This window comes from Hippopotamus amphibius, chromosome 2 (assembly GCF_030028045.1).
Source record: "Hippopotamus amphibius kiboko isolate mHipAmp2 chromosome 2, mHipAmp2.hap2, whole genome shotgun sequence".
Taxonomy (NCBI): Eukaryota; Metazoa; Chordata; class Mammalia; order Artiodactyla; family Hippopotamidae; genus Hippopotamus; species Hippopotamus amphibius.
This window is the reverse complement of record NC_080187.1, coordinates 206,999,495-207,023,050: the sequence shown is the minus strand read 5'-3', so window position 1 is coordinate 207,023,050 and position 23,556 is coordinate 206,999,495. Positions and strand designations below refer to the sequence as shown.

Here is a 23,556-nt window from a genome sequence, read left to right as displayed (position 1 = left end):
CTAAAAATTTTCTTGGGAATAAGAAGAAAGGGAAGATCCTGAAGTTTGGTTTGATTGCTGAAAGTAGGTTAAGGGAGTTTAAAGAATAGAAGTATATCTAGGGCTGATCCTGGCCATCCGAATGTTTAGAAAGAGCAATGTGTCATCTAGTCTCACCAAGCTGATCTGCTTATCCTTGTCAAATCTGGGTCATTGTTTCGGGCTTCTGTGGAAGAGTTTACCTGGTATGTAGTAGCAAGAGATCTGGGATAAGGAGTTTTAGGCCCTGTTCTGCTAGTGATGAACTGTGTGCTCTTTTGGGCAAGTCATATTTACCTTTCTACACTTTAATTTCCTCATCAACAAAATGATGAGATTGAACCAAAAGATTTTAAAGGTCCTTTTCTTTTATTTATTTATTTTTAAAAGTAATTTAGGCAATTCTTTTTTTCTTTAAGATTTATTTATTTATTTATTTATTTATGGCTGTGTTGGGTCTTTGTTGTTCTGCGCAAGCTTTCTCTAGTTGTAGCGAGTGGGGGCTGCTCTTCGTTGTGGTGCGTAGGCTTATTTCGGTGGCTTCTCTTGTTGCAGAGCATGGGCTCTAGGCATGCAGGCTTCAGTAGTTGCGGCACATGGGCTCAATAGTTGTGGCTTACAGGCTCTAGAGTGCAGACTCAGTAGTTGTGGTGCACGGGTTAGTTGCTCCTCGGCATATGGGATCTTCCCAGCCCAGGGATCGAACCTGTGTCCCCTGCAATGGCAGGTGGATTCTTAACCACTGCGCCACCAGGGATGTCCCTAAAGGTCCTTTTCTACTCTAAAAATTCTATGAATCTTTAAGGAGGTATGGTTATAAATAATCTAGACCAACAGTTTGACTTAAAAGATACATATTTTCTTGAGATGTTTCACCAAAATAGAATTAGTTGATAAGAGTACAGATAGTTTTAAGTATTGATAGATTACTTTTCTGAAAAATTCTTCTGATTCACAGTGCCATTAACAATTTTTAAGTATGCTTATTTTTTATAGCACTACAGCATTGGGTTTATTTATTTATTTTTTTATAAATTTATTATTTTATTGGCTGTGTTGGGCCTTCGTCCCTGCACACAGGCTTTCTCTATTGTGGCGAGCGGGGGCTGCTCTTCCTTGTGGTGCGCGGTGGCCTCTCTTGTTGCAGAGCACAGGCTCCAGGCACATGGGCTTCAGTAGTTGCAGCACATGGGCTCAATAGTTGTGGCTCACAGGCTCTAGAGCGCAGGCTTAATAGTTGTGGCGCATGGGCTTAGTTGCTCCATGGCATGTGGTATCTTCCTGGGGCAGGGGTCGAACCCGTGTCCCCTGCATTGGCAGGCGGGTTCTTACCCACTGCACCACCTAGGAAGTCCCCAGCATTGGGTTTAATAGGTTTTTTTTCATGTTTATTAATTTACTGGATATGATGTAATACCTCAAAGTTTAATTTCTATAATTATTTGCAAGGCTATCAGTTCTTCCAAGTATTTGGGTTTTCTTGTGTATGAACTATTTGTTTGGAGTCTTTGATCATCTAGTAAGTCCTACAAATTAAAAAATTGTATCAATCATTATTAACTAGGAGAATAACAGATTTCTCAAAGTTTTCAAGTATTAACTAATTCCCAAAGTCCTTTTCAGGTGCTTATTAACAAATAAATATGTTACTTGTCAGTTTGTGGGGAAAAAAATGGAAAGAGGTTTTTTAAAAGTTTTAAAGTAGTATATTTAAATAGGTGTGAAATGAAAAAGTTAAGAAAGTGAAATGTTCAACGGTAACCAAGTGACAGAACTATAAATCTTGATATCTACTTTTCAAGAAAGGTGATATTTTAAATCAATGAATCTCATTTTTATTATATGTTAATAAAGCTGAATTTTAGATTGTGTTCTGTAAATGTACTTTTAATCACCCCAACGAGTACTATTTCGAGTAGCCGTGAAATAAAGAAAAACCAGATATTTTATGTTTGAGAGAAACTTTTGGGAAGATCCCATTGGTGGCAACAGTTCATTTTAGATACCAGCTAACAAATGTTTATAATAATTCAAAGAGGAAGTAAGAACTTTGTGATGTGGGAGTGGTATTCATATGCGAAATTAAGTTAAAAAAAAAAAGATGTACGGGAAACTTTTTTTTTTTTTTTTGGCTGCGTTGGGTCTTCATTACTGTGCGTGGACTTTCTCTAGTTGCAGTAAGTGGGGGCTACTCTCCGTTATGGTGTGCAGGCTTCTCGTTACAGTGGCTTCTCTCGTTGCAGAACACGAGCTCTAGACACTCCGGGCTTCAGTACTTGCAGCATGCAGGCTCCGTAGTTGTGGCATGTGAGCCCTAGAGTGCTTGGGCTTCAGAAGTTGTGGCGCATGGGCTCAGTAGCTGTGCTGCGTGGGCTCTAGGGCATGTGGGCTTCTGTAGTTGTAGCACAGGGACTTAGTTGCTCTGTGGCATGTGGGATCTTCCCAGACCAGGGATTGAACCCCTGTCCTCTGCATTGGCAGGCGAATTCTTAACCACTGAGCCACCAGGGAAGTCCCTAATGGGTTATTTATTTAAAAAGAATGTAAATAGCATTCACAATTCTCCAGATACCATTTCCCCATACCTCTCTAACCATTTCTCACTTTTCTCCTTCCCATTTCTGCACTATTTTTTTTACTCATTTTTTTATTACTTTTCTTGCCATATCTCTTTGTTCAACTTCTTTCATTTTCTGTTTTACTCTTTTCTCTGATTTTTGGTCATTAATTCTTTTCTTATCTGCCAATTGCCCCACTCTCTTCAGCCAGTTCAACTTCTCTCACTTACCTGTCAACACTTTTTGTCCATCGAAGCCCACATTCACAAATTAACACACAGGGCTCCCCAGGGAATTACTTTTTCTTTCATTCTTGAATTGTAGTATGGTATAGAAGAACTCCAAATTAAAAGTCATGAGAGTTGAGTCATAAATTGATGCATTTGGTCTTAAGGCAAGATGTTTAACGTTTATGCCTCAATTTCTTCATTTATAAAAAGAACTGAAACTAGATTTCCAAGCATCCTCCTAGCTCTAAAATCCTATGATTCTGTGGTGTCTTAACTTTCACGTTTTTTTTGTACTGTGCTGACTTCATTCATTTAATAAATATTTATACACCTACCATGTATTTATACTCCTATAATTTATGTGAGGAGTCAAAAGAAATAAAAGACAAGTTTCCTGCCTTTGAATTGTTTATAGTCTGTCTGGAGAGACAAGAGGTATCTGCATATTAACCCTTAGTTATTTCCAGTCTTTTCCTGTTCTCTGCATACCAGATCCATATTCTCAAGGGAATACCAGCTATTTTATTTTTTTATTTTTTAAAACATCAGCTTTACAGTCTTTTTTTCTCTTTTTTTTCTGTGTGTGGCCATGCCACATGGCATGTGAGATCTTAGTTCCCTTACCAGGGATTGAACCCACACCCCCTGCATTGGAAGCACAGAGTCTTAACCTCTGGACGACCAGGGAAGTCCCTGCTATTTTAGTTCAGACCTCATTTCTGGGGGAGGGGCAGGTTTATCCCTGAACACAGTAAAAGATTCCTTTTAAATTTCTTATACATCTAAGAATTCCCATTGTAGTTGTTCTTTAGCATTATTTTATGTTGTCCACTTGATTCCAGTCTGAAATTTATTCATGATAGGAAAGATTGTCTCAGAACCAAGGAGATTGATCTTCCTTGTGATTTAGTAGATGATCACTCTCTGTCCCTGTCTTTGCATGCGTACATATGTCTGTGCATCTATGTTTGTATAATCATATTCAAATATAATGTTCCAGTTGGCTGAGTAAATATGACCAACAAGTCTTTCCACACGTATATGCTTTTTTCTCTGGTTTGTTTCTGCACCTATTTGGTAAGGGGGTATTGCTTTTAGAGCTGTTGTCTTCTCCTTTCATTGGCCCTGTGTGCTCTCTGGTAAAAATATACCACTCCACAGGGATTAGGGACAGTTGGGGAGGGCAGGAGGGAAGTAGGCACACTTATAGAAGGTCAGCACTGAGGATCCTTGTGATGGAACTGTTCTGTATCTTGACTTTGGTGATAAGTACATGAAGCTACACATGCAATAAAACTGTATGGAACTAAATACACACACACAAACACACAAATGAATACAAATAAAATTGGGGAAATCAGAGTAAGATAGGGGAATTGAATCAATGTCAATATCCCCACTGTGATTGTACTGTAATTTTGCAAGATGTTATAAATGGGAGAAACTGGGTAAAAATATACCAGATCTCTATTATTTTTTCTTTTTTTCTTTTTTGAAATTTATTTATTTATTTTATTTACTTATTGGCTGTGTTGGGTCCTCGCTGCTGCACATGGGCTCTCTGTAGTTGCCGCGAGCGGGGGCCACTCTTCATTGTGGTGCGCAGGCTCCTCATCGCAGCGGCTTCTCGCGCTGCAGAGCACAGGCCCCAGGCGCGTGGGCTTCAGCAGTTGCGGCTCATGGGCTCAATAGTTGTGGCTCACGGGCTCTAGAGCACAGGCTCAATAGTTGTGGCACACAGGCCCAGCTGCTCCGTGGCATGTGGAATCTTCCCAGAGCAGGGCTCAAACCCATGTCCCCTGCACTGGCAGGCGGACTCCCAACCACTGCGCCACCTAGGAAGTCCTATTATTTTTTTCAACTGAATGCGAATCTACAATTATTTCAAAATAGAAAGTTCAATTAAAAATAACAGCAATTTGGGACTTCCCTGGTTGCCCAGTGGATAAGACGCCACTCTCCTGATGCAGGGGCTCTGGGTTAGATCCCTGGTCAGGAAACTAGATCCTGCATGCATGCTGCAGCTAAGAGCCCACATGCCACAACTAAGACTCCACATGCCGTGACTAGGAAGCCCACATGTCGCAACTAAAAGATCCCTCGTGCCACAACGAAGATCCAGGAGTGCCACAACGAAGATCCAGGAGTGCCACAACTAAGACCTGGTGCAGCCTAAATAAAAAAGGGGGGGGGGGGGTCAAAAAAGCTAATATTAAAAAAAAAAAAAATAATAGCAATTTAAAGGAGTCTGTGCTGAAAGATAATATATGTAGCTGCAGGAAGCACATTGACATACCACTTTGAGGAGCATGACTTTCCATTTACATCAAAGGATGCTCTACTAAATAGATTTTACACATTTTTTATTGCAAGTTTTCTTATGCATGTACAGAAGCTGAAGCAGTAGCTGGGATGTGTTGTCTCCATAACTGAAGAAGAGCTTTGTAAACACCTAACTGATGCCAGTTTTATATCAGTCTCATCTTCTGTGTAATGGGAAATCTACTAATGGGCCAATTTTTTCATACAATTCATGGAAATCAAAGTAGAGGTTTGGGAAATTCATTCTGTCAAAGAGGAAACATTTTGTATTGTGAATGCTGCTGTAAATTAATTAAAACTTTCAACACAGAGAATGCTTTGTTTTTTGAGTAACAAGTATTAAGTTTAGTGGAGCATAGTGTCATGGTCAAAAAAAATGTTCTTACTATATTAAGAAACTCAGTGTAGCAGAAAATGTATTTGGAATTTATTATATGCTACATTCATAATTCATAATTGCATCAAAACAACTCATATTTTACCAATAAAAAAGAAGCTGTAGTTTTCAAAATTTACAAGTATTTTTATATAGAGAGTATTTCAGCTACAATATATTTGTGATAATCTGATGTTGAATTTAAAAAATGTTTTAGCGGATCAGTATTTACATTGTTTCTTTGCTGCCTGTTAACAATAAGATTTTATTTATTTGTTTATTTATTTATTGGCTGCATTGGGTCTTCGTTGCTGCGCACAGGCTTTCTCTAGTTGTGGCGAGCAGGGGCTACTCTTCATTGCAGTGCATGGGCTCCTCTTGTTGTGGAGCACAGGGTCTAGACACATGGGCTTCAGTAGTTGTGGCTCACAGGCTCTAGAGAGCAGGCTCAGTAGTTGTGGCACACGGGCTTAGTTGCTCTGCGGCATGTGGGATCTTCCCAGACTAGGGTTCCAACCTGTGTCCCCTGCACTAGCAGGTGGATTCTTAACCACTGTGCCACCAGGGAAATCCCTAAGATTTTAGAAATATTTGAAAAATATATGTACCACTCCATATTTACTGACTGAAAATATTTAGGGGACCTGAGGTGGAGTGGTGTCCTAGTTTTTAAAACATATCTATCTATTCGTATTTATCTTGACGATTTTTAGCAATCAAAAATGTAACAAGATTGTACTTATGTTATTTCTCATTAATTCTTTTCACCCTCCATTCCATTCTATGATTCTTTAATCAAATCTTGACTCAAATGATTTTGGCCCTTTCTCCGCTTCTCTCCCACTTCCCAGACACACACCAAGGACCAACCAAGTTAGATAAATCTGGTGTCTGCTGCTGCTGCTATTTCCCTGTTATTAGCAGATAATCGGTATTGGTTAGAGCTATGGTTTTGTGCTTATGCTTATATTTTTCTTCTAGAAATGAGGTGCTATACATAATGCCTCAGAAATAGGCATGTTTTTCTTTCTCCTTGTTTCTGTACATGTTTACTCTTTTGTGCCCTTACTTATTTTCTTGTTTTCTCTCTTTGTCTCCCTTATTTGCCTTTTTTTTCCCCCCAAATGTGTATCTCTTCTTGACTGAAATGTGTTTTCTGGAAGAGCTTGTATATGAAAATCACTTACTGACTCTCAACCATATGAAAACAATACATGCAACCATTTTGTTTGAAAGTTAATCATTGTTATTAGAACTTTTAAGTATCCACAGGCATCTTAGGGGGAAATACTTGATTGAAATTAATTTAAGCTTAATTCTTATTCTTTTTAACACAGTATTTCTCAAACTCTGAGGCTTGCAGAATTCACAGATTGAGATCTGGCATCATTTTCAGAGAGAGACTTTCAGTAATGTGTAAGTAGTTTTGTTTTGTTTTTTTCCATTTCAGTTTGTTTTTATTAGCTGTTTTCTGTATAAACACAGTGAAATGTTACTTTACGAGATCTCTTAACAAGAATTTGGCATATATTCACCAGGTAACAATCATGAATAACAAATGACACAAAATAACTTACTGAAGATGTTTTAAGTGTGCTTTGGGTTGGTATTAATTCAACGCCATTTATTAGAAACAGCATCTCCAAATATAAAGAATACTGGATTAAGGGACTTGAGTTCTTACCCAGGCTCTACCACTAACTAGCTGGGTCTCCTTAAGTAAGGCATCTTCGGTGCTTCAGTTTCTTTGGCTATAAAATAAAGGATAAGGCTGTCACTAATGAAAAGATCTCTCCCCCTTTAAATGTCTGTTATTCCTATCTTAACTTTTTTTTTTTTTAAAAATATAAACCAGGGGTTGGTAAACTTTCAAAAGGGGGCTGTCATTACACAGTTGTGTTTTGATTTTTTTGTTGTTGGTTTTTGCTTGGGAATAGTTATTGGGCGGGGAAGTGGTTCCCCTAGTAGACTAGAAGTTCTAGTGGTTCTAGTAGACTAGAAGACAGATAAGGCCCCCTTGCATAAAAAATTTGCCCTACATAGTCCGTCATTTTGGGTTACTAAAACTTTCTTTTAAAAAGTCAAATTGGCTCGAGTGGGTTAAACCTTTTTAAAAGAAAGTAAACCTACTGTTAAATATGATATACACATAAGAATTTCTTTCCTTTCAAAATCTCATAGAGTACCGATGCTGAAGGAGTGCCAGTTTCCAAGGAGATAGGGGAAAGGGACAGCAGAGTAGGAGTCACTTCTTTGCATGGGGCTTTTGGGAGAAACTGTTAGAAAAACTCGGGGCAGGGTGAAGGCAAGCACTTGGGATCTGGAAGGGTGGTAGGGGATAGCTAGAGGTGGAATAAAAGAATAGAAAGAGATGTGGAAAGATAAAACTGAACAAGAAACTCTTTGAAGGCAGAGGCTAGCTTTCATCAGTATCATCACCGGCTCTTAGAATAGTGTCAGATCTTAAAAAGTACTTATGAAAAATTCATTGAATGAATGAATCAATTACTTATTCAGTAAATTTCTAATTTTGCCCCAAAGGCCCTGATGGTTAAACTCAAATCATCTGGTTTATCTGTGTTTATCCTGCATTCAGTAACCATAGTATTTTAAGTAATTGGGGTTTACAAAATTGATTCTGAATTATAGAAAAAAAGATGTTACATTTAGTATAATATACTTGAGGAGGATTATAAAGTGAACTCCTTGTTCACTTAGCACATTTTTTTAAGCACCTACCTATCATACTTTGGGTACTAGCTGGGAGAGGAAAAATGGGGTACTGATTACAGTATATATTTCTGTTTGATGGAATATTATGTAGTCATTTAGTATAATTATGAAGATTATAACAGTTTAGACTAATGCTTATTAAATAAATAAAATAAAAATACTTATATTCTATATTATAACCATGCATGAGGGTTAGAAGGATGTTTTCTGTTCTCAAAACTAGGAAACTTTGTTAAATATAAACCAGGTTTATTGCTGTGAATGGGATTATTGAATTTCTTTTGCTTTCTGCTGTTCTGTACAGTTCATAAAGTTTAAATGAAAATCCACATACATTTAAATTGTTTTGAAAAATAAGATGAACATATATCGACTAAAAAAAGGTAATAGTGTACTGTCAAAGGAAAAGAGCAAAACTGTATTTGAAAGATAGTAGGTAGGTTACCTTGGTTGGAAGAAAAATGAGAGGTGAAGTTTAGAAAAAGATGGCAATTGGGGGTCTCTAGTTTTGATAATGTAAGAAAAGATGAGCTAGGTTAGGTTTTTAACTGTAGAATTACGTTTTTTTAAAAAAAGAAAAAATTTCTTGTAGCTTATTTATTTGTCCACTGGAGTAAGGGGTAGTTGAACTGGCCTATTGTGTTATCAACTCTTTTCGTGTATAATCTTGAGTTTATGGCTATACTAGGCCCTATCTGAAAGACTTTGCTCCCTTTACCATTTCAGTAATACTTTATAATTTTGCAACATTTATGTTCAGAGTTTTTTCTTTTTCATACATCTTCCAGATGTTACCTCTGATTTCCACTCTTGCCTTTTCTTGTCGTTAGAGTTAGCCTAGGTAGCAAATGCTTTACTACTTGACCTAATGGAGTGATAGAAGAAATAAAAAGAATCTGAATTGATTGCACAGAGATTGAAAGGGAGAAAAACAGGTCAGTCTCCATTAGTTGCTGAATAGGTAAGAGCTTTCTTTTAATGATTTCTCAATTTCGTTCTCACGAAACTTTTAGGAATAGAGAGCACATCCTCTTTGTTTTTTTTAATATCAAAGAAAATAGATGTAATTTGAAATGAAATACTAGCCGAGTAGGTATCTGAAATTTTAAGATGTCTGTAAACATCTTATGCGTTAACTCCTTAAATTATCTGTATAGTTTTGAACAAAGAAGAGTTAAAACAATAATAACTGGTTAATGATGTAGTATTGTTACTTGAGCTTTAGTAAAGTTGTTTCAAGATTTTATATTACATGATTATTTAGAGACCTGTTGGGTCAAATACTTATTTTGTGTGGCCCCCAATTTCCAAAATGAATTTAAAGAAATTTACCTCCCTCCCAAAAAAAAGAAAAAGAAAAAAAAAATTTACCTCCTAATTGTCTAGGGTTTTTGCTCTGATGTACTACACTAAAAATCCAAGTTTTGTACGTGACTATGAATGCTTTCCTCAAATGCTCTTTCCACGTAGTATTTGTTGGCTCATACCAGGCATTTTGTCTTTTCTTTTTTTTTTTTTAATTTTATTTACTTATTTATTATTTTTTGGGGGGTACACCAAGTTCAATCATCTGTTTTTATACACATATCCCTGTATTCCCTCCCTCCCTTGACTCACCCCCCACCCTCCCCGTCCCAGTCCTCTAAGGCATCTTCCATCCTCGAGTTGGACTCCCTTTGTTATACAACAACTTCCCACTGGCTATCTATTTTACAGTTGGTAGTATATATATGTCTGTGCTACTCTCTCACTTCGTCTCAGCTTCCCCTTCACCCCCCGCCCCCTCCCAAACCTCGAGTTCTCCAGTCCATTCTCTGCACCTACGTCCTTGTTCTTGTCACTGAGTTCCATCAGTACCATTTTTAGATTCCGTATATGTGAGTTAGCATACAATATTTGTCTTTCTCTTTCTGACTTACTTCACTCTGTATGACAGACTGTAGGTCTATCCACCTCATTACATATAGCTCCATCTCATCCCTTTTTATAGCTGAGTAATATTCCATTGTATATATATGCCACATCTTCTTTATCCATTCATTCGTTGATGGGCATTTAGGTTGCTTCCATGTCCTGGCTATTGTAAATAGTGCTGCAATAAACATTATGGTACATGTTTCTTTTGGGATTATGGTCTTCTTTGGGTATATGCCCAGGAGTGGGATTATTGGCTCATATGGTAGTTCTATTTGTAGTTTTTTAAGGAACCTCCAAACTGTTTTCCATAGTGGCTGTACCAACTTACAGTCCCACCAACAGTGCAGGAGAGTTCCCTTTTCTCCACACCCTCTCCAGCATTTGTTGTTTCCAGATTTTGTGATGATGGCCATTCTGATCAGTGTGAGGTGATACCTCATTGTGGCTTTGACTTGCATTTCTCTGATGATTAGTGATGTTGAGCATCTTTTCATGTGTTTGTTAGCCATCTGTATGTCTTCTTTGGAGAAGTGTCTATTTAGGTCTTCCGCCCATTTGTGGATTGGGTTATTTGCTTTTTTGGTATTAAGCTGCATGAGCTGTTTGTATATTTTGGAGGTTAATCCTTTGTCCGTTGTTTCATAGGCAACTATTTTTTCCCATTCCGAGGGTTGCCTTTTAGTCTTGTTTATGGTTTCTTTCGCTGTGCAAAAGCTTTTAAGTTTCATGAGGTCCCATTTGTTTATTCTTGATTTTATTTCCATGATTCTAGGAGGTGGGTCAGAAAGGATCTTGCTTTGATATATGTCATAGAGTGTTCTGCCTATGTTTTCCTCTAGGAGTTTCATAGTGTCTGGCCTTACATGTAGGTCTTTAATCCATTTGGAGTTTATTTTTGTGTATGGTGTTAGGAAGTGTTCTAATTTCATTCTTTTACGTGTAGCTGTCCAGTTTTCCCAGCACCACTTATTGAAGAGGCTGTCTTTTTTTCATTGTATATTCGTGCCTCCTTTGTCAAAGATAAGGCACCCATATGTGTTTGGGCTTACCTCTGAGTTCTCTATTCTATTCCATTGGTCTTCCTTTCTATTTTTGTGCCAGTACCATACTGTCTTGATCACTATGGCCTTGTAGTATAGTTTGAAGTCAGGAAGCCTGATTCCTCCAACTCCATTTTTCCTTCTCAAGATTGCTTTGGCTATTCGGGGTCTTTTGCGTTTCCATACAAATCGTAAGATTTCTTGCTCTAGTTCTGTGCAAAATGCCATTGGTAATTTGATCGGGGTTGCATTGAATCTGTAAATTGCTTTGGGTAGTACAGTCGGGGTTTTGTCTTAATACACGTTTAGTGTTTTCCACGAGGATTGTAAGTTTCACACTCCAGTGGAAGTCTCTTGGTTTATTGAAATTGTTAGGAAATACTATTCATTATTTGTTCCTGTGTTAAAGATTTTCAGTATTTTCTTTGCCTTGTAATTTGTAACAATTTCTTCCCCCTAGCTTTTAAACCTCAAACTTATTTTAAAACAGTTGACTTAAAATAAAAAGCAGAAGTGCATTTTTCAGTATTATAGACCCTTCCTGAGTGAATTAAAGAGCATTTACATCTAGAAGTCTAGGAAAAAGGAGAATATTCAGTTCTCTTCATTATGATGAAAGGCAAGTGCTCTCCTATGGTAATTTTTGAGATTCGTGTCTATCAAGAGCTTATAATTTAAAATTCATGCACGCATAAGAGCAAATAAACACTTAGAGAAGCTGTAAGTGTGTGTGTTGCTTTGACCCAGTAATTCTACTTCAATAAATTTATATTGAATAAATGATGAGTTGTAACCAGAGATTTATGTTCAAGGTTATTCATCGTAGCATTTAAAAAGTGTTAGCAAAATAAGTAGATGTAATAAATGATCAAAAATAAGAAAAAAGGTCAATAATGTTATGTCCATTAAAATACTGTGCAGCCATTAAAGAATTATTTTCAAAGACTATTTTATGAAGAAAAAAGTTAAATATACAAGTGCCTAAAAAAAAAGTGCTTTGTTTTCCTACTTTAAAAAAATGGATAGATGACCAGCTGTTTTTTTGTAGAACACCTGTAATAGACAGTCAGCTAAGAGTGACTATCAATGTTTAACAAAGTTTTCTCAGGAGAACAGGTTATTACTTTCTCTTTACTGTCAACCTGGGAGGGATTTCTGAAAAGTTTAAGCCCTTTGTTTTGTACAGAAATCTTATGTGTAAGGAAATTGCTACATAGGAGCCATATATACCTAAATAAAACAAGTAGGAACATTTGACCCTTCTTTAGCTGTGTATTCTAAGCAAATAGAATATTTATAGAGTATATTTGAGCAATGGATACAAATTCCAAAAAATGTGGCATGAATTCTGAAAACTCATGACATTAGCGCTATAGAAAGTTAAATGAGTTTGGGGATTATGATGAAAATGGTGATAATTATATTATAAACAAGTATATTACATAAGAATTTCTTTGCCCTCAGGTGTTTTATAGTCTACAAAAGAAGGTTGTTTACTTTAAATAGCATTTTCGAAAGCATTTTCTGAGGGTTTTTTCCTAGTTTTTAGGTGGGAAAATAGGGTTCATTGTTCAGGTAGACTTAGGAAATCCTGGATTAAGCAAAGTTAATCAGGTACCTTTATTAAAGGATTTCTGAGGCTTTAATATTTTTATATATGTTATAAATATACAGTACAATATTTGTCCATAAAATCCTTTCTTTGAATTTTTTGGAACTAAGTCTAATGTGAGACACATGTTGGGAAATTTCTGTTTTAGGTTAAACTTTTTTCTTAAAATTGTTACATAAGTAATGACAGTACTGTGGAAGGGATGTCTTTTCCTGGTTGAAGAAACAAATAAGGTTTAAGTGATACTAGACAACTGAAGAGATGTCGCTATTAAAGTGTTTCCAAATACATGATGAATTCCATGTTGTGTATTTTTTCTGTGTATTTGTTATAAACATGCATTACTGTTATATTCACTGCCCTGCTTTTATTATTTGAAGTTCTTCTGTTTATTGTATCTGCTGAAACTCATTCAGGGTGGATTTTTCTTTGTGTGTTTCATAATTTTAGAATAGGAGGTCATCTTCAGTGGGGCTTTATTTGTAGAAAACCTATGTTGAGGGTACCCTCTAGAACTTTTTTGCATTTGCTTCCCCAGGGGTATGTCTAGCCTGGGAACACAGTTATTATTAATATCTCAGTTTGGAGCTTCCTGGGACCATGCAGATGGCTTAAGGTCAAACCTCAAATCCAAGTGTGAGTAGGCCTAATGTTATGCATTCTCAGAAGAGACTTTTTACCCTCCCAAGTAGGGCCCAGACTGAGGCAGACTTTATTATCTCCCTGTACCAGTGGATGGATTTTTAAAATCCACTCTTTAACTGGAGATGTAGTCCTTTGAGGCTCTTGGCTTTATACAGATGTCTCAGTTCTAATTCCCTGTCTTATGTGGTCCCAAGGCATTGTCTCCTGTCCCTGTAATATCTTTTAAAAATACATGCCCCTTGATTACTGAGGAGATCCGCAAAATTCTCCCACCCAATATCAGCTTATACACTGCATTCTGGCCTTTGGTTTCCTGGTTTACTATTTTGGAGCCCTGGGAATTTCCCCTTACATTTTTATAAGTTAGTCTATGCATTTAAAAGAATGTGTGTTTTTTTGTTGTCTATTTAGGTAATCTAGGCTTCCGTAGTGCCAAAAATGGAAATTTATACATTGCTTTTGTAGTTAAAAAAAAAAAGCTAAATATAGTCCCTTTTTAAAAAAAAAAAAAAAGCATACTTTTAACATATGAAAGTGACATGTATAGTACTAGTGTGTTTTATGAAGGAGGTAGTGCACTTTTTTAGTTTTCCGTTCTTATTTGTACACAAACTACTTATATTTATTTGACTTATTATAGGAGAATACTAGTCTTTTACTTTCCTTTTAGATGTAACCTGTAATGGAAGATGATTGAAGATAAGGGGCCTCGTGTTGCTGACTACTTTGTTGTAGCAGGATTAACTGATGTTTCAAAGCCTCTTGAAGAAGAAATTCACTTCAATGATGCCTGTCATAAAGTAGCAAAACCAAAAGAACCTATCACAGATGTTTCAGTTATTATTAAATCTCTTGGGGAGGAAGTGCCACGGGATTACACATGTATTGATGTTACCCCAACTGGACTGTCAGCTGATCTCAATAATGGAAGTCTTGTGGGGCCACAGATTTTCCTTTGCTATAGAAGAGGAAGAGATAAGCCTCCACTTACAGATCTGGGGTAAGGTGTTTTTTTTTTAAGAATTATTGTTATTGATCCAAATAATATGCCTTTCAGATTTTGAAGTTAACTGTTCAATTCACTTATTAATAGATATATGGCAGCTTTAGAAAAACAGACACATTCATATCCAGAATCCTGTGTTCTCTTCCTGTATTTCTTATCTTTTCAGTGTCTCTTTGTTCTACAGGTTCTAGCACTTTTGCTTGAGTTTCTTTCTCTTAAAGATAGGGGAGATAATTTGAAAAGCATTTACAGAAAAGTATCAGAAATCAGTGTATTATCCTGATCATAAATTTTTTTATTATTTTTAAAGTATGAGCAAAAGATGGCTTTTAAGGATCAGTTATAATGATCATTATAGTTAGGTGCTTAAGTCTATTTGCATCAAACAAGGATCTTGGGTAAATTAGTGCTTTATTTAGGATATTGTATTGAACTTGGGGCTCCCTTTTTATATAATAGCTTTACTGAGTTATAATTCATACCACCCAATTCACCCATTTAAATTGTACAATTCAGTAGTTTTTAGTATATTTAAAGAGCTGTGAAACCATCACCACAATAAATTTTAGAACATTTTTATCATGCCCCTAAAATAAATAACCCTGTATTTATTATAGTTTCTGTCTAATTCTCCGTAACCCCCTCAGCTCTAGACAATCACCAGTCTACTTTCTGTCTCTGTGGATGTGCCTATTCTGGACATTTTATGTCAATAGAATCATACTGTATATGGTTATCTTGTGGCTGGCTTCTTTCATTTAGCATAATGTTTTCAAGGTTTATCAATGCTGTATATGTATGTACTTTACTCCTTTATATGGCTGACTAATATTCCATCTTATGGGTCTGTCACAATTTATCCATTCATCGGATGATGGACATGTGAGTTGTTTCTACTTTTTGGCTATTATGAATAACACTACTGGAAATATTAATATACAAGGTTTTGTAGGGACATATGTTTTCGTTTCCCTTGTATATATACTTAGGAGTGGAATTGCTGGGTTTTACAGTAATTCTGTGTTTAACCTTTTGAGGAACTGCTAGTTTTTAGCCTTCTTGTTTCCATGGCTCTGCTGCAAAAGGGGATGGGCTTAATGTACAATATTTTGGTTAAAAATAAGGAAGATAGCAATGTCCCTACTAACATCAGCAGGAGGGCTATAAAAGTTCCATCTTCTAATATATTAAATCTGAAAGTGAATAGTTATGTTTATTCATGCCTGAGGGGAGCTAGGATGAATTGGAAGAGCTCCTGAACTTTTTTCTACTTTCAGAATTCTTTTATCTAATGTTTGATATCAAAAGGTTATATTAAACTCAGTCTTCATTGTGTTAATTCATTAATTAATTGCAGTAATTTTAAGTGGGTTTCAGAACAGTTATTGTATTGCTTAATATGAAGTTTACATATTTAGTAAATGGCTTAGGAAAATAAGCCAGCTGTTGGATCTTATTTTCAAAAGATTAGGTTAAGTTGCTCCTATGATCACTGATCACTGTCAGAATTCTAGCTTGCAGATAAAATGGACTGTTGCAGATTCTTGTTAGGGTGTTGGAGTTGCTTAAATTAGAGATGAGGAATTTTCCAGGCATAGGAAGGATTCTCCAACGGAAAAGAACTTGAACTGGAATGAATAAATTAACCACTCTTATGGCTATCCTCATATGTTTGTCATTGTGGAGGATATGACATCATTATTGCCTTTAAAAAGCTCACAGTTTAAATAGATAAGAAAAGTTACCCAACAATATAAAAATCCGAGAAGTAATACAAGCAATATATGTAACACAATACATGATTAAAGAAAATAGGAAGCTTATGTATCAAATGTACTTATATTCCTATGTCTTTTAAGAATTTGAGGTAATAAGTGGTGGTTTTTTGTTGCTCTGTATTGTATTTTTCTTTTCTTGGTTTCATTTGAGCATCTGTGTGCCAGGCATTATTTTGGAGACCTTACTTGTACTCTCGTCTAATTCTGCCAAGATCTTATGAGTTAGATTTTTAAATTTTATAGCTGAGTAGTATAAGCCTCAGAGAAGTTAAGTAACTGCCTAAGATAATACAGCTGGTACCAGGTGGTAGGAATTCGAATTTAGATATGTCTAACTTCCCTAATACAATGCCTTTTTTAAATTTTTTATTTTTTAAAATTGAAGTATAGTTAATTTATAATGTGTAAATTTCTTCTGCTCAGCAAAGTGATTAGTTACACACATATATATACATTTTTTATATTCTTTTCCATTATGGTTTATCTCAGGATATTGAATATAGTTCCCTGTACTAGACAGTAGGACCTTGTTGTTTATCCATTCTATATGTAATAGTTTCACAATGCCATTTTTTTAGGATTAAGAAAAAAAAATGACAGAGAAGCAAGATCAAAAGGAAGCAATTAAGCTAACATTAGAGTACACATAGCTGCTGTGATTAAGCATCAAATTTTGCTCTAAATTTTCAAAATAGAATGTTGAAAGAAAAAAAACTTTTTAAGTTTGCTGGCAGCCAAGACAAAAGGGAAATTAAAAATTATATAGGAAGAAATAATTTGACCAATTTTTGGCACTAAAATGTATTTGTATAATGAGATTTTATAAAAGGGAGTTACTGGTTAATGTTGCGGACATTCCCTTCTATAATAATTTTTATGGCAAATGCAGAAACATGTTTAATGTAGTAGGGCTTTAATTTTTCTTTTATTTTTTTGGCTAATGCCAAGGACTTAGCATTAAAGTACAAATTAGTGAATTCTGTGAGGGAATAAACTACTATTATTCAAGCATGATATTTTCTTTGTGTTCCCAAGAACTTGAAGTGATAGTATTTTTTTGGCCGTGCCTCTTGGCCTGCAGGATGTGGGCTCTTAGTTCCCCAACCAGTGATTGAACCCATGCCTCCTGCAGTGGAAGTGCAGAGTCTTAGCCACTGGACCGCCAGGGAAGTCCCTCACTTACACTTTCGATGAAAGATAGATTTGAGGTCATTTTCTCTTTTGAAAGCCTTAAAACTCTCTCTTAAAGCTGAAGGAAGTGTTGGAGGTAAAAATGTGCAATCAGGTTCTCTACTGTATGGCAAGGAGCCTTTTGTAAAATTTTAACTTTGGTCAAAATGCAAGGTTGCTGTCTCTCTTTTTTTAAAAAAAATTTAGTTAACTAGCTATCTAATTAATGAATTAATTAAGTTGTACTGGGTCTTAGTTGCAATTTGCAGGCTTCTTAGTTGTGACATGCGAACTCTTAGCTGTGGCGTGCATGTGGGGCCTAGTTCCCAGACCAGAGATTGAACCCAGGCCCCCTACATTGGGAGCTCTGAGTCTCACCCACTGCACCACCAGGGAAATCCCAAGGTTGCTTTTTCTTTTTTTTTTTTTTTAATTTTATTTATTAATTTATTATTTTTTGGGAGGGTACACCAAGTTCAATCATCTGTTTTTATACACGTATCCCCGTATCAAGGTTGCTTTTTCTAAAGACGATGCTTGGTTTTAGAGTCATACATACGTACATACACTTATCTATCTGTCTATCTATCTATTAAATGAAATGCTAAAACAAGTGCCTTTGCACAGAATTGCTGTTCTGTGGTTTATGTCAATAAACACAGAGGTTAATTTGAATTTTCCTTACATTATTAATTTTTGGTAGGGAAAACAGTTACTCTTTAATTTTATATGGGCCTGTGCAATTCAAACTTGCAGTACAATTGGAATATCTGCTGCATTTAAGGATCAGTTTATGATTCCTGACAATATTACCTTTCATGTTTGAGAATGCTTTGTAATTGTGTACTAATTTATTTAATTTATTTTTTAGGGTTTTATATGACTGGAAAGAAAGATTGAAACAGGGGTGTGAAATTATCCAGAGTACTCCCTATGGACACCCTGCAAATCTTAGTGGCAGTACCTCATCACAAAGGATTTATATCACTTACCGAAGAGCATCTGAAAACATGACTCAGAATACGTTGGCTGTTACAGACATATGTATTATTATACCCAGTAAAGGAGAAAGTCCACCACACACATTCTGCAGAGTTGACAAGAATCTCAATAACAGTATGGTAAGTGACTCTTTTGCACTGATAAAATTAGCCACTGATGAAAAGAGCATAATTTAAAATAAATCTTTGGAAAACAGCATAGTGCACTTACTGAATTAAAAAATAGGTTTCTTAAAAATGTCAGATATTTTATTTTTAGGAAAGTAATTTAGTTGTACTTTCAAAAAGAGCTGTGCAAAAAGCTTTCTTTTTACTTAAAAGAATAATTTTGGGAGACTTCCCTGATGGTCCAGAGGTTAGGACTCTGCGGTTTCAATGCAGAGGTCACAGGTTTGATTCCTGGTCAGGGAACTAAGATTCCACATGCCAGGAGGTGCGGCCAAAATAATAATAATAAAAATAATAATGATGATTATTATTATTTTTCCTCCTTACTGCAAAAGTAATGCACTAGCTAAGGGTAACTCGTCCACTTGTGCACTAGATCCCGTATACTCACCTATTGGAGGACATGGCCTTAGCAATCCTCTCTACTTTTTTTGTGAATCATTGGTTTTTCACTCTCTGGTGGATTATTTCCTCCAGCATGCAAAAGCATGTTGCAATACCTCGCATCTTTACAAAGCTTCTTGATCTTTATATCCCACTCCATCTATTCCCCCATTTGGTTGTTCTTTATGATAAAACGTCTCAAAAGAGTTGACTGTATTCTGTCTCCTTCTTCACTTTGACTCTTTCCAGTTAGGCTTTTGTCTCCATCATTCCACCAAGATTGCTCTTGTGGAATCCAGTGATGAACTCTTCATCTTAATTTTTCAGTACATTTAGACATAGATGATCACTTCTTCCTTCTTGAAACAATGACAGGAAGAGAAGATATAGTCTCTATCCTCTGTACTCTCTTGCTTTTTTCCTCCTACCTCACCAGTTACTCCCTTTCTGCTTTTGCTAATTCCTTCCCAATTCTCTAACTTCTACGCAACAGAGTGCCGCAGGGTTCAGTCTGTAGACCATTTATCTTTATAACCTGAACTCACTTCCTTGATGGTCTAATCATTTAAATACAGGCTATGTGCAGGTGACTTCTAAATTTCTGTGTGCCCCCCTGGATCTTTCTAATTCATAATCTCTTCTCGGATATCTTATCAAATATCTCAAATTTAACATGTCCAAAGCTGAACTCCTAGTGTCTCTCTCCACATGTACTTATCCCCATAGTCTTCCCTCTCTAGTAAAAGGAAATTTCACTCTTTAGTTACTCAGACTAAAAATCCTTGGAGTAATGCTTCTACCTTTATCTTCTACCTCACATTCAATTCTTCTGTAAATTCTGTTGACTTCAATTTCAAAATGTATTTTGAACTTGAACACTTTCAGCTTCTGCATTTGCTACAACCCTGATCCAAGCCATACGTCTCTTAATGGGTTTATTGCAGCAGTCTCCTAATTCAGGAGGTAGGCAAACTTTTGTATAAAGGGCTAAATAATAAGATAGCTTTTGCGGGTCACATACAGGCTCTGTTGCAAATTCATCCTTTGTTTTAAAAACAACCTTTTAAAAATTAAAAAAATCAGTCTCAGCTCAGTTGTACGAGGGTGAGTCAAAAATTATCTGCACTTTGGCTGTAGAATGTATAGAAGTTTTAATATAACCGGAGTATGAATAATTTTTGACTCACCCTCGTACAAAAACAGGCCCTGGGTCAAATGCAGGTCATAGTTTGCCAGACCCCTGGTTTAAGTGACCACTTGTGTTTCCTACAACCTGTTCTTCACATAGCAGCAAGAGGGGTCTTTTAAAACAAATTAAATCATATATCTTCTTGGCTTACCACCCTTAATGGCTTCCCATCTCACTCTTAGTAAAAGCCAAAGTCCTTCCAGTAGCCTGGATGCATGATCTGCAATCTTGTTTTTTAATTGCTGTTTTAAATTTTAAAAACAAATGTGCACTCAAAAAAATTGAGAGGGGGAACAAATCGTAGAGCTATGAAGTAAGAGTGAAAGTTCTTGTTCCTGCTTCCATCTTTTGTGATCCTTTGCCAGGGCTAACAATTAACAGTTTGGCTTGTGTCCTTCCAGGCCCTTTTGTGTGCACATATGTGGAGTATATGTAATATGGATAAATTCATCCTTTATTTTTCAAAAATTGGAAATTTCAGTATATTCTTACATAAGCTTTTGTTTTTACTATCCATCTTTATCAGTTAATATAACCCTTTACTTAATTCTTTCAATGATTGTATGGTATTCCAGAAAATGCAAAAGAATGAATGATGAATATAAGTTATTTCCAGTTTTCCCCATTACTAATGATGCTGCTTAGATCCATTTTGTGCCGTTTTCTTTGTATATTTATTGGACTGTTTCTGGAAGAATAAATAACTGTAAGTAAGATTGATGGGTATGGTGTATATTTTGAGAAGTGTTGACAGATTGCTCTGAAAAAGTTGTGACAGTTTATATTCCCAGCAGCCATAGCATATAAGAATGCCCTTTCCCAGGTTCCGTACCTCACCAACACTGGTTGTTATCAATCCCTTTTTAATTATTGACTAATAAAAAGAAATAATTCTCATTTTAATTTGTCTTTCTTTGATTATTGCGGAGTTTTAGCATCTTTTCATGTATAACAGCTTTGAATAGGTAAATATTACATTAAATGGATGTGCCACAATTTATTCCATCTTCTACTGTAAGACATTTAGATTCTAATTTTTTATATAAATTTATTTATTTACTTATTTATTGGCTGTGTTAGGTCTTCGTTGCTGCACACGGGCTTTCTCTGGTTGCGGTGAGCAGGGGATACTCTCCATTGTGGTGCGTGGGCTCCTCATTGCTGTGGCTTCTCTTGTTGTGGAGCACTGGCTCTAGGCACATGGGCTTCAGTAGTTGCGGCACACAGGCTCAATAGTTGTGGCTCACAGGGGCTCTAGAGTGCAGGCTCAATAGCTGTGGTGCACAGGCTTAGTTGCTCTGCGGCATGTGGGATCTTCCTGGAGCAGGGATTGAACCCACGTGCCCTGCATTGGCAGGCGGATTCTTAACCACTGCGCCAGCTAGGAAGCCCCCTGATTTTTTTATATTACAAGCAAAGCTGTTGTGAACATAGTTACAACTACATCCTTCCTAAAATAATTTACATTTATTGAGCTCTTATGTGCTCTCTTCTTTTAAGCTAGCAATATGAGAAATACTGAAGCTTTAGATAAAGCTACAAGGAAAAGAACTGGAGTGTATTGATATGTGACTGGCTATAACACAAATTTTAGGAGTCCGAAAATGTTTTTAACCCCCTCAGTAAGGTAGTAAAATAAATCTGTATTGTGTAGCGGTTAAGATCAGTGTAGCCAAATGGTTCAGAGCACAGACTCTGGAGCCAGAGTGTCTGGATATGAATCCCATCTCTGACACTTATTGGCTGTGTGACCTTGGGCAAGTAGTATAACCTCTCTGGGCCTCAGTTTCACAAGTGTAAAATGAGAGTGATAATAGCATCTACCTTATACGTTATTGTGATGATTAAATGAATTTAGAATCATGTTCCAGTACATATAGGAAAGCACTTTATAAGTGTTAGGTTATTATCTATAAGCATCTTTCAACTCCAGATTTTCTTTTAGAAAAATTTGCAATATTAAGGTAGTAGCAGTATTTGTTTAAAATGTTTAAATAGGTAATTTAAAAAATGGATATTGACAGTATCTCAGTTGTATCCTAAAAGAGTTATTTGCAGCTATGTGACCCCTACTTGTCAACAGCCATTCATATACAAAATGCCCTATTCTTTCATGCCATCCTTGCATTTTGATTTGATGATGATGTGTGACAGTGGAGAGATTATGGTGGAGAAAGAAGATCATGGTAGCAAATAAGTTTTATAGGCCTTAATGTGGTACAGATAGTGATGGCACGAAGGGATTTTGAACTCTTGCATTATATGATGTCCAGCTTAACCTCGTTTCAGATTGGATTTGGTATTTTAGCAAGGCTAAGTTACAGATTTAACTAAAGCCTCATCTTCCATCCCTTTCTGTCCTCTGGAGTTAACTTCTAGCCTGAAGCTTGTGCATTTCATTCACATGCATTTTAAAAATTTCTATTACGTAAATAAATATACACATCTTTAAGTATGTGTCATTGTTTTGTATGCTTTATAACTTTACATAAATGGTGATGTGCTGAACATAAGCCTTTATGGCTTGTTTTCTCACTCATCAAAATGTTTTTAAGAATTAGTGAAGTTGTTACAGATCTACTTTCTTCACCTGAACTGCTGGACAGTATTCCATTAATGAAAGAAACATAGTTTAATTTTTTTGTGTGTGTATACATTAAAATATTGGAAGCAAATATGGTCATTGTTAACATTTGTTAAAGCTAGGTGGTGAGTAAATGGTGTTTGTTATGGTAGTCTCTTAATATTTAAAAATTTATTTCTTAAAGAAAGTGTATTTTCTTTATATATTTGTTCTTAGTGCTAAGTATCTGTCCTCATGGTCTGGTCCATGCAGGCACACTCCATCATATATGCACAACCCCATCCCCTCACATTCATTCCTTTAACAAATAGTTATTATTTCTACATAAAAGGCACTGTTTTGGATGCTACAGATACAGCAGTGAACAAAACAGAGCCCTTACCATGATGGAGCTTATGTTCTAGTGGTGGAAGGCAGATAATGAGTAAGGAAATATATAATATGCCAAATGGTGGTAAGTGCTATGCACTGAAAAACAAAACAAAATGAAACAAAACAAGATGGAGCTATAGGGAGGACTAGGGAGGGTAGAGGGAGACTTGCTGTTGCATACAGGGTGATGAAAGGAGGGCTGTCTAATAAAGTGACATTTGAGTTGAGACCTAAAGGAGGTGAGGAAGTGTGCTTTGTGAATGTATCTGTCACCACCTCCTGTCAAGTGGTGACATCTCCTAAGGTACACATCCATTTTAGACTTCTCGCCTTAACTCCATTTGACTCTCCACTTGGTTGTCTGATAGATGTTTCAGACTTACTATGTCTAAAACTCCTTTTCTTTACCCCCAAATCTGCTTTGCCCACAGTCTTCTCCATCTCATTTGTAGC

The 23,556-nt window shown here is 36.2% G+C and overlaps 1 protein-coding gene across 6 annotated transcripts in view; it reads left to right on the top strand.

Moving 5' to 3' along the window:
- Positions 1–23,556, top strand: part of DENND4A (DENN domain containing 4A) — a 114,116-nt gene that overhangs the window by 22,581 nt on the left and 67,979 nt on the right. For 4 of the 6 annotated variants that reach the window (XM_057722899.1, XM_057722903.1, XM_057722902.1 and 1 more), the window contains exons 2-4: positions 6,842–6,920; positions 14,122–14,451; positions 18,277–18,526. In XM_057722899.1, coding sequence (XP_057578882.1) covers positions 14,141–14,451; positions 18,277–18,526 — 561 coding nt within the window. In that variant the 5' untranslated portion in view covers positions 6,842–6,920; positions 14,122–14,140. Of the gene's footprint in view, positions 1–6,841; positions 6,921–13,347; positions 13,443–14,121; positions 14,452–18,276; positions 18,527–23,556 lie in introns of those variants that run through there. The other 2 variants (XM_057722901.1, XM_057722900.1) reach the window with 2 other exon arrangements.